The sequence below is a fragment of the Entelurus aequoreus genome, linkage group LG06 (genome assembly GCF_033978785.1).
Source record: "Entelurus aequoreus isolate RoL-2023_Sb linkage group LG06, RoL_Eaeq_v1.1, whole genome shotgun sequence".
Taxonomy (NCBI): Eukaryota; Metazoa; Chordata; class Actinopteri; order Syngnathiformes; family Syngnathidae; genus Entelurus; species Entelurus aequoreus.
In genome coordinates this window covers 18,412,797-18,425,037 of record NC_084736.1, presented here as the reverse complement: position 1 = coordinate 18,425,037, position 12,241 = coordinate 18,412,797, and the positions used below count along the sequence as shown (strand labels likewise).

Genomic DNA, 12,241 nt, shown 5'->3' with positions numbered 1-12,241 from the left:
CTGAGGGGCGTGACAGAAAATAAATAGCATGCAGTTATTATTGTTCAACTTCAAGCTTGTATGTCCATTTTCAGGCCATTTCTTATCGCCGGACAACGTTTTATTATCCATTTCAATCAATTTGCAGCTCTGTTAGATAAGTGTATAAAAATATCGTATGAAAACATACAAATAAAAACATGTTACCAAGACGTAACCTAGCTGCCAAAACGACATGAACACCACCAAACATGTTTTTTCTCCTCCCGCCCCCTCTCCACCTGCAGCTGACCTTCCTGCCTCCCCCGTGGGGAGAGTGCGAGTCCAAGGCGCTGGAGTCGGGCTTCTTCCAGGTGTACAGCGTGACCGCCTGCAGGATCGACTGCGAGACGCGCTACATCGTGGAGAACTGTAACTGCAGGATGGTGCACATGCCCGGTAGGACTCTTTTGTACTTTCTGCCGCTGCTGGAAAAAAATGTTTTTCCTGAATGTTCCAATGCATCCATTTGCTGCAAAACACTGATGTAGCAAGACAGGTGACCATAGAGGAAGACATCATTACTTTAGCATCGTTAAGATCTTGTTGTCAAGAACGACCTCTACTTTCCACTACATTTATATAACACGTTCTCTTCAATCCTGCCAGGGGACGCCTTGTACTGCACCCCCGAGCAGTACAAAGACTGCGCCGAACCCGCCCTCGGTGAGTACAAAAAAACCACACCATTAGCTGATTAGCATTTGATCAAATGTTTGAGCTACAAGATGGATAGTTTTAGCTTTCTTCCCTGCTTTACCTTATTCACTTAATTTAACTAAATTTGCTCTGAGTAGTGTTTCTCACTCACACTCGCAACTTCTTTTGGCCCCATGGAGAATTATTTTGCAGTCGTACGCAATAGAAAAAAAAAATAGTAGAGACTCACCAATGTGTGAGATTCCGATGGTGGACAAAAACTGGTGCAAAATTTGTGCGAAAATCATCCCAAAAATGTATGAAAATAGTATAGCCTCGTTTATAGCGGTTAATGGGTTTTGGGCCCTGCTTTACTTATTCACTTAATTTCACTAAATTTGCTCTGAGTAGTGTTTCTCACTCACACTCGCAACTTCTTTTGGCCCCATGGAGAATTATTTTGCAGTTGTACGGAATAAAAAAAAAAAAAGAGTAGAGACTCACCAATGCGTGGGATTCTTGCAACTGGATTGCCTGAAATGATACTCGGGCAATGTTTGGTCATACAATACCAACGATGGTGGACAAAAACTGGTGCAAAATTTTGGTGAAAATCATCCCAAAAATGTATGAAAATTGACGTACAGTATAGCTTCGTTTATAGCGGTTAATGGGTTTTGGGCCCTGCTTTACCTTATTCACTTAATTTCACTAAATTTGCTCTGAGTAGTGTTTCTCACTCACTCTCGCAACTTCTTTTGGGCCCATGGAGAATTATTTTGCAGTCGTACGCAATAAAAAAAAATAAAAAAAGAGTAGAGACTCACCAATGTGTGAGATTCTTGCAACTGGATTACCTGAAATGATACACGGGCAATGTTTGGTCATACAATACCAAAGATGGTGGACAAAAAACTGGTGCAAAATTTGTGAGAAAATCATCCCAAAAATGTATGAAAATTGACGTACAGTATAGCCTCGTTTATAGCGGTTAATGGGTTTTGGGCCCTGCTTTACCTTATTCACTTAATTTCACTAATTTTGCTCTGAGTAGTGTTTCTCACTCACACTCGCAACTTCTTTTGGCCCCATGGAGAATTATTTTGCAGTCGTACGCAATAAAAAAAAAAGAGTAGAGACTCACCAATGCGTGGGATTCTTGCAACTGGATTGTCTGAAATGATACACGGGCAATGTTTGGTCATACAATACCAACGATGGTGGACAAAAACTGGTGCAAAATTTTGGCGAAAATCATCCCAAAAATGTATGAAAATTGACGTAGAGTATAGCTTCGTTTATAGCGGTTAATGGATTTTGGGCCCTGCTTTACCTTATTCACTTAATTTCACTAAATTTGCTCTGAGTAGTGTTTCTCACTCACACTCGCAACTTCTTTTGGCCCCATGGAGAATTATTTTGCAGTCGTACGCAATAGGAAAAAAAAGAGTAGAGACTCACCAATGCGTGGGATTCTTGCAACTGGATTGCCTAAAATGATACTCGGGCAGTGTTTGGTCATACAATACCAACGATGGTGGACAAAAACTGGTGCAAAATTTTGGCGAAAATCATCCCAAAAATTTATGAAAATTGACGTACATTATAGCTTCGTTTATAGCGGTTAATGGGTTTTGGGCCCTGCTTTACCTTATTCACTTAATTTCACTAAATTTGCTCTGAGTAGTGTTTCTCACTCACACTCGCAACTTCTTCTGGCCCCATGGAGAATTATTTTGCAGTCGTACGCAATAAAAAAAAAGAGTAGAGACTCACCAATGCGTGGGATTCTTGCAACTGGATTGTCTGAAATGATACACGGGCAATGTTTGGTCATACAATACCAATGATGGTGGACAAAAACTGGTGCAAAATTATGGCGAAAATCATCCCAAAAATGTATGAAAATTTACGTACAGTATAGCTTCGTTTATAGCGGTTAATGTGTTTTGGGCCCTGCTTTACCTTATTCACTTAATTTCACTAAATTTGCTCTGATTAGTGTTTCTCACTCACACTCGCAACTTCTTTTGGCCCCATGGAGAATTATTTTGCAGTCGTACGCAATAAAAAAAAAAGAGTAGAGACTCACCAATGCGTGGGATTCTTGCAACTGGATTGTCTGAAATGATACACGGACAATGTTTGGTCATACAATACCAACGATGGTGGACAAAAACTGGTGCAAAATTTTGGCGAAAATCATCCCAAAAATGTATGAAAATTTACGTACAGTATAGCTTCGTTTATAGCGGTTAATGTGTTTTGGGCCCTGCTTTACCTTATTCACTTAATTTCACTAAATTTGCTCTGAGTAGTGTTTCTCACTCACAGTCGCAACTTCTTTTGGCCCCATGGAGAATTATTTTGCAGTCGTACGCAATAAAAAAAAAAGAGTAGAGACTCACCAATGCGTGAGATTCTTGCAACTGGATTGCCTGAAATGATACACGGACAATGTTTGGTCATACAATACCAAAGATGGTGGACAAAAACTGGTGCAAAATTTTGGTGAAAATCATCCCAAAAATTTATGAAAATTGACGTACAGTATAGCCTCGTTTATAGCGGTTAATGGGTTTCGGGGCCTGCTTTACCTTATACACTTAATTTCACTAAATTTGCTCTGAGTAGTGTTTCTCACTCACACTCACAACTTCTTTTGGCCCCATGGAGAATTATTTTGCAGTCGTACGCAATAGGAAAAAAAAGAGTAGAGACTCACCAATGTGTGAGATTCTTGCAACTGGATTGCCTGAAATGATACTCGGGCAATGTTTGGTCATACAATACCAACGATGGTGGACAAAAACTGGTGCAAAATTTTGGGCGAAAATCATCCCAAAAATGTATGAAAATTGACGTACAGTATAGCTTCGTTTATGGCAGTTAATGGGTTTTGGGCCCAACTTTACCTTATTCACACAATTTCACTATACTTTATTCACACAATTTCACAAAATTTGCTCTGAGTAGTGTTTCTCACTCACACTCGCAACTTCTTTTGGCCCCATGGAGAATTATTTTGCAGTCGTACGCAATTAGAAAAAAAAAGTAGAGACTCACCAATGCGTGGGATTCTTGCAACTGGATTGCCTGAAATGATACTCGGGCAATGTTTGGTCATACAATACCAACTATGGTGGACAAAAACTGGTGCAAAATTTTGGCAAAAATCATCCCAAAAATGTATGAAAATTGACGTAGAGTATAGCTTCGTTTATAGCGGTTAATGGGTTTTGGGCCCTGCTTTACCTTATTCACTTAATTTCACAAAATTTGCTCTGAGTAGTGTTTCTCACTCACACTCGCAACTTCTTTTGGCCCCATGGAGAAATATTTTGCAGTCGTACGCAATAGGAAAAAAAAAAGAGTAGAGACTCACCAATGCGTGAGATTCTTGCAACTGGATTTCCTGAAATGATACTCGGGCAATGTTTGGTCATACAATACCAAAGATGGTGGACAAAAACTGGTGCAAAATTTTGGCGAAAATCATCCCAAAAACATATGAAAATTGACGTAGAGTATAGCTTCGTTTATAGCGGTTAATGTGTTTTGGGCCCTGCTTTACCTTATTCACTTAATTTCACTAAATTTGCTCTGAGTAGTGTTTCTCACTCACACTCGCAACTTCTTTTGGCCCCATGGAGAATTATTTTGCAATTGTACACAATTTAAAAAAATTATGCTTTTACGGCTATTCTAAAATATATTTTCTGACTTGTGATGTCATCCACCTTGTCAAAAATCACTTTTGACAGGGTAAGTCCTCATGTGTCCAGGGACATATTTCCTGAGTTTATAAACATAATATAAATGGAAAAAAACCCGAAAGATGTTGTGATGTTATCGACTAAATACGATCCTGTACTTGGTATCATTACAGTGGATGTCAGGTGTAGATCCACCAATGGCGTTTGTTTGCATTGTGACCCCGGTGAGCTACGGTGTGTAGTGAAGCATGTTTAGCTATTCCTCGTCCTGCAGGGATGATACTTGTAAGAAACTTACTTTATTTGTCGCCATGGAGGCGAGGATTAGTGATTTAGAAGTAGCTAAAACACTGCAGGCTGGGGCTGGACTTTAGCCGCTAGCTAGCTAGCCATGTCTTAAAGCACCTCTTCCTGAGGGCATTACAGTGTTATTACTTCACCTTTGTCGTTAGTTTTTTGACCAAAATTTGTCCGTTCTCCCTTTTCTGTCTACACGCTGTGTCTGCTTGTAAGTACTCAGTGATTGTGCGCTGCCGTACATGCTCCTCTGCTTGCAAACCAACAATGACACGACGACAAGGGTGTTTTACCCGGTACTTTTTAGAGGCGGTATAGTACAGAATATGATTCATTAGTATCGCGGTACTATACTATAGACGTGGCATACTTGCGGTCCCGCTGATACATACGCCAGATGCCAGTTGTGCAGAGTTGACAAAGGTTTTAATGATTTTTTGTCACAAGCTCTTCAGACAGAAACATTCTGTCCAGACTTTGCAGTCTCTCCAATACTCCTCCTCCTCCTGCACTCGGCCGCTCACTGCTAAAGACAACAGATGATTAGATTAACACGTACCACCTGTGAAATCTAATCACCTGCCAGCTGTGTCTCGCCGTCAACACATATCCGATGGTGCTCGTCCTCAGCACCATAGACAGCGGCGGTGACCTTTGCTCCTGCAGGCGCACTGGCCACATCTCCCTCCACATATACTGATACCGGTACAACCCTAGTAAGTACAGTACGAATTAAGTGTACATTTTTGTTTGGTTTGTCTTAAATATAAATATTTCCTGCTTAACTTAATACAAATAAACATATTTCTTCAACAGGAGTATGTCCTGCTTAACTTAAAAGAGAATAAACTCAGTGTGCAGTTTTATGATAGAGCCACCTTCATCACTATGTAAACTACTGTGACAAAAAGAGAGGTGAGATATTTGTTTCACTAATACGACTGGCAACATTTCAAGTGTGCTTTATTTATGAAGGAGATCTCCTCTCAGTGAGGTTATTGTCTTTATGCTACGTTGTGTCATTTGTGAGCAAATAAAAGCATCACGTACACACTCATAGCGCATTAAAGTGGAATAAATGACACATCGCATTCCGCTCTTCTCCTGGCGAATGGTGCAAAGTGGATGTGTAATATCCTCATTGAACGACGACGTGCACTTGACCTCGGACCAACTGCACGCAGCGATGCAACAAACACGCTCACATAAATATGGCACTTATTGCAACCATAGACAGCAGAACATGTTAACTTATATTCACTTACTTTAGTCATCTGCTGCACTGACAAGATGCCTGCTCCGTGCGTGTTGGCGACTGTGGCAAAATAGCCGAGTCAAAACTGGCGCGTGATGTCACGATTTAACTTAAAAGTTAAAAGTGTTGAACTTTTTTTTTACAACGCGGTACAATGAGAACAAAATAATTGGCTCTGTTGGCCACTTAATAAAAATACTGGACAAAGTGCATCCCTTGACATCACAAACCCGGACGCTTACTTTTGTTCCTAAACACGGGCCCATTCCATGGCAACCATATTTAAGTAGCATTTTATGCTAGTGGCGCCATCCTCACGCTCATGTTTCGCTTTAAGAAGCTATTTTAAACTTGATGCGCGCCGATGATAAGAAAGTTTGTCGCTGCAATACTGATTAATTAGTTCAGTTTTATCTAAAGTTCCATTCAGGTTTGTTTTGAAGCGAAATTGGGCGCAGAGCACATCGCTCTAATTATCACTGGTGTGTGACGTGATCACTGCATGTGCATAATGCGTGATGCCTTCAAGCACCAGTCCCAACAAACACTGATTAATCATCATTCATTTATAGTAACGCAATATATTTTTTTTAATCATGTGCCCTATTAAAAAATAAAAAACATTTGACCAAAAATGTTTGCAGCACAAACGATTGGAACAGGTTTGGGGAGATTTTGACTTAATTGAGGGTCTAGTTATGATTAAAACGTTAATTACATGTTAATAACATAGAACCATAAAACGCTAGGTTAGACCAGGGGTCAGCAACCCAAAACATTGAAAGAGCCATATTGGACCAAAAATACAAAAAACTAATCTGTCTGGAGCCGCAAAAAATTAAAAGCTGTATACAAGTGTTATAATGAAGGCAACACATGATGTAAGTGTCTATATTAGCTATATTAGACTACTATCAAAATGACTTTAAAAGTATTATACAAGTGTTATAATGAAGGCAACACATGATGTAAGTGTCTATATTAGCTATATTAGACTACTATCAAAATGACTTTAAAAGTATTATATAAGTGTTATAATGAAGGCAACACATGATGTAAGTGTCTATATTAGCTATAATAGCCTACTATCAAAATGAGTATGTGTCGCAGGCTGAAGCAAATCTTTGTTGACAGAAATGTTGAAATGTAATATTTATTCTACACATTTTTACAACATTGTAACACATTAGTAAATCAAAGGCTACTCAGAAGGTGAGATAACTCCTGGAAATGACTGGTTTTTAATGGCCAAAGGTAAAGATGTGTGTGTTCAAGTTAAAGGAAACGGCAGGATGTCTTCTTTTAATAGATTTATTACAATCTTTGGCAAGCTAGGTAATGTTTGCTGTGGTCTGGAACAACATGGCACACAAACAACTATCAGAAATGCAGCCAATATTACAACTAAACTATATACAAAGAGGATAAAAGTAAAGGAAATTAAATGAGCTCAAATATAGCTTCAAATGAGGCATAATGATGCAATGTGTACATTCAGCTAGCCTAAATAGCATGTTAGCATTGATTAGCTTGCAGTCATGCACTGACCAAATATGCCTGATTAGCACTCCAATAAGTAAATAACATCAACAAAGCGCACCTTTGTGCATTCACGCACAGCATAAAACTTTTGTTGGACAAAATGAGATAAAAAAGGAGTGGCATAAAACACGTCTTTCTGTGGCAGCATCGGGGAGAAAGTTATACATGTGAACAAACTGTTGAGTCACAGTTCACACAACGGTGAGTTCAAGGGCCGCTGAAATTAGTCTGACAAAACGGCGCTCGCCAAATACTCTCATCAGTGAAGCATAAACACAAACCTATTTAAACAGTGGTCTTTCTAACAATTAGGAAGGTTTGTGTCGTGTTTGTCCTCCGACAGAAACCATAGTGGTTAGAGTGTCCACCCTGAGATCGGTAGGTGGTGAGTTCAAACCCCGGCAGAGTCATACCAAAGACTATAAAAATGGGACCCATTACCTCCCTGCTTGGCACTCAGCATCAAGGGTTGGAATTGGGGGTTAAATCACCATAAATGATTCCCGGGCGCGGCCACCGCTGCTGCTCGCTGCTCTCCTCACCTCCCAGGGGGTGATCAAGGGTGATGGGTCAATGCAGAGAATATTTTTTCCACACCAAGTGTGTGTGTGACTATCAGTGGTACTTTAACTTTAATATTACAACAAAAAACATATTTTTCACCCCATTTTTTTCCATTTCCATACATTTTCGAAAAAGCTCTATAGAGCCACCAGGTCGCCACTAAAGAGCTGCATGTGGCTCTCGAGCCGCGGGTTGCTGACTCCCGGGTTAGCCCAAAAAGTTAGACCAAAAACAAACTATTGGGACACATTTGGGAAGATTCGGACAGGGTGGGGGAGCCAACTTCACACAGGTCAAAAGAAACCTTAGAATATTTTGAGTAGCATGTTATGAGACCATTAGTTTCACCTAAGAAAACTAAACGCTGGTATAAACAAACCTTATGCACGATATTGACATTTTTGGAGTTTCCCTTGTAAATCCCAGTGTAGATTTTAGGCCATATCGCCCATTCCTAACATGGGCTTGTGTTTATTTGCCAACCAACGTCAAGTCTAGCCATCAGAAAAGCCATTGAGAGCCACACTGCAAAAAGTCAGTGTTCAAAAACAGGAAAAAAATACCAAAATGAGGGGTATTTTATTTGAACTAAGCAAAATTATCTGCCAATAGAACAAGAACATTTGGCTTGTCAAGACTTTCCAAAACAAGTCAAATTAGCTAACCTCAATGAACCCAAAAATACCTTAAAATAAGTATATTCTCACTAATAACAAGTGCACTTTTCTTGGTAGAAAAAAAAGTGAGACCTTTTTGCTCAATATAATGAAAAAATATTCTTAAATTAAGTAAATGCTAGTGCCATTATCTTGACATAATGATATGCGCTCGGCATCATTATTTTTTTTTTCATGCTTGAAGTAAGAAATTATTACTTTAAAAAAAGCAGTTTTATACTTGTGAGTGTTGATGACACAGCTTTGCATCAGTTGATATTTTAGTTTCAAGCATGTTTTACTCAATATAGGTCATAAAATCCCACCAACAAGATGTAATATCTTACTGAGATCATTTAGGACCAAAACCCTTAAAACAAGTAGAACACTCTAACATAAAATCTGCTTAGTGAGAAGAATGATCTTATCAGACAGAAAATAAGCAAATATCACCCTTATTTGAGATATTTCATCTTACTTAGATTTCAGTTTTTGCAGTGCATCTTTGTCGTTATCGTCCTCCTGTGCAATAAAACCGCTGACGTCGTCTTATTCAGTGTCGGACTTGAACAGACTCTGAATAGTTTTGTTTTTACTGTCAGTATTGTAAGATGACATGTTTCCATGCTCTTCTTTAAAAAAAAAATCAAAAAATTTGGAACAGGCATATAATTTTTTGGCATTTCCGTAACCTTTGCGGGTTAAAAGCAAGCCTCCTCCCACACGTCCTCGGCCTGCAGACATTAGCTTCCTAGCGAGGTGTCCATGAATTCATATGCAGCTGCTGAAGGAGCAAAGAAACTTTCCCGGCCGCCAACTTCCCCGCCGTCGTGAGCTATGTGCCGCTAATTGGCCTCATGTTTGCCAGAAGAGAAGCCGCTCAGGATCTCTGCCTGCAAATCAGCTTAAAGTCGGCGTCAATTTGCTCAGGCCAGCCCTCCACTTTTTTCTGCTGAATAATAAACGCGCTGTAACGGGCGTCGAGTTGTCGGCGGAAATTAAAGGCGTCGTGTTGATGTGATGACAGCCGGATGTTGTTGTCTGCCAACAAGTTGTTGAAGTTGAGAGGAAACTTTGATAATTAACGCTGATATTCTTGTGTAACTTGTTTGATTTATTAGTGCTGAGAAGAGACAGCAGTCTTATCCTAACTATAATTGTTTATTAGCTTTGGCTTATATTGTGAGTGCTTTGTAAGGATTGACAGCTGGCGCACCAACAGTTTCTATCAAGGGCGGCATATAAACTAGAAAAGCACTTGGAGAGCGCACACCTGTCTCTCAATGGTAGAAAACATGGGGCTCCGGATCAGCCCCAAAATGTAACCACTTGTTCCTTATCCCTTATATCAGTGTTTTTCAACCACTAGTGTGCCGTGAGATACAGTCTGGTGTGCCGTGGGAGATTATCTATTTTCACCTATTTGGGTTAAAAATATTTTTTGCAAATTAGTAATTATATAAATGAAAATATATAATATAATATAAATAAATGAACACTGAAATTCAAGTATTTCTTTTATTTATATATATATATATATATATATATATATATATATATATATATATATATATATATATATATATATATATATATATATATATATATATTTTTTTTTTTTTTTTTTTTTTTTTTTTTTTGCAAATTAGTAATTATAGTGGGGCGGGGTTAAGGGGGGAGGAGTATATTTATAGCTAGAATTCACTGAAATTCAAGTATTTCTTATATATATATATATATGTATGTGTGATTTTTTTCCCACACATACATATTACGCTCTACCACGGTATCGAGCCCTATTTTTTTGGATAATCTAATTAAGACATATATAAGATATATATATAGCTAGAATTCACTAAAATTCAAGTATTTCTTATATATATATATATATATATATATATATATATATATATATATATATATATATATATATATATATATATATATATATATAAGAAATATATATATATATATATATATATATATATATATATATAAGAAATACTTGAATTTCAGTGAATTCTAGCTATAAATATACTCCTCCCCCCTTAACCCCGCCCCACTATAATTACTCATTTGCAAAAAATATTTTAACCTATATATACAGTATATTTATTTTATTATATATATATATATATATATATATATATATATATATATATATATATATATATATATATATATATATATATATATATATATATATATATATATGAGTGGCGTGCGGTGAGGTTAATGTCTGGTGAGGCACTGCATCATCACAGTCAAATTTACAAACATATGAACCCTAAATAGTATCTTATTAACCATGTGATTGGCAGCAGTTAACGCGTTATGTTTAAAAGCTCATACTGTGGAGTTTGTAAACAACGAGACAGGAGACGTGAGCGTAGTCGAGGAAGTTTACTAGCTCCAACCTAGCATGTCATACATTCGACAACAACAACGACCTCTCAACCCGGAAGCGGAAGTTGCTAACTCCCGCTCCGCTTCTTCTCTTAAAGCTACAGTGTCCTCTTAGGTGAATGTCTCTCATTATATGGTTTGGGTCACCACACAGGCCCCCCCAGAATTCACCTACACAAAACCCTGCAAAACAGAAAAAGTGCAATTGCATAACAGAAAAACATGACCCTGCAGTAAATGAACAGTAACCAACACAGTGCAAAGTCAATGGGACAACAGGTGACGGGCCGGGGGGAGGACCTTCCGTCCATAACGGCTGTGCTTGACAGGAGGGGAAACAGATGGGCCCGAAACGCGAGCCACAGGTGGAGCTGGGGCCGGAAGAGAGGCAGGCGCAGGGGCCGACCGAGGAGGGCGCCCCCGTCGCGGCGGCAGGGCCACTTGCACCGGCTCCCCAATGTCCACGTGAGCAGGCTTGAGACGGTCTATAGCCACCCGCTCCGGTCTGCCCCCCATGTCTACCACAAAGTTCTTATCCCCCGCCTCCAGGACACGGAAGGGCCCGTCGTATGGAGGCTGCAGCGGGGACCGATGGCTGTCGTGTCTTATGAAGACGTATTTCGCCGATGGCAGATCCTTGGGGACGTAGGACTGGGGAAGGCAGTGTCGAGACGTCGGAACGGGAACGAAGGCGTCAGCAGCGCTCCGGGACGCACTGAGGTGAGAGGCGGGCGACCAGGGAGCCGTAGCAGTCGGAAGGAACGCCCCTGGAACCCGTAGAGGCTCGCCATACACCAGCTCCGCGGCGGATGCCTGGAGGTCCTCCTTAGGGGCTGAACGCAGGCCGAGCATGACCCACGGAAGCCGGTCCACCCAGTCGCCGCCCGTGAGGCTGGCCCGCAGAGCTGCTTTCATGTCCCGATGGAACCGCTCGCACAGTCCGTTGCTCTGCGGGTTGTAGGCAGTAGTGCGGTGGATCTTCATCCCGAGGTGCTCAGCAACCGCCGTCCAGAGCTCAGAGGTAAATTGGGAGCCTCGGTCGCTTGTGATGTCACCAGGCGTGCCAAAACGGGCCACCCAGCAGCCGATGAACGCCCGTGCCACCTCCGCGGCCGTCGTCGAGGACAAGGGGATAGCCTCCGGCCATC

General features: G+C 40.2%; 1 protein-coding gene across 4 annotated transcripts in view; it reads left to right on the top strand.

Annotated features, from left to right (window-relative positions):
• Nucleotides 1-12,241, top strand: part of asic2 (acid-sensing (proton-gated) ion channel 2) — a 941,282-nt gene that overhangs the window by 910,569 nt on the left and 18,472 nt on the right. For all 4 annotated transcript variants that reach the window (XR_009826504.1, XM_062050157.1, XM_062050158.1 and 1 more), the window contains 2 exons: nt 267-417; nt 628-684. Coding sequence is in view for 3 of the 4 variants with exons in the window: in XM_062050157.1 (XP_061906141.1) it covers nt 267-417; nt 628-684 (208 nt within the window). In the remaining variant the exon portion in view is untranslated. The remainder of the gene's footprint in view (nt 1-266; nt 418-627; nt 685-12,241) is intronic.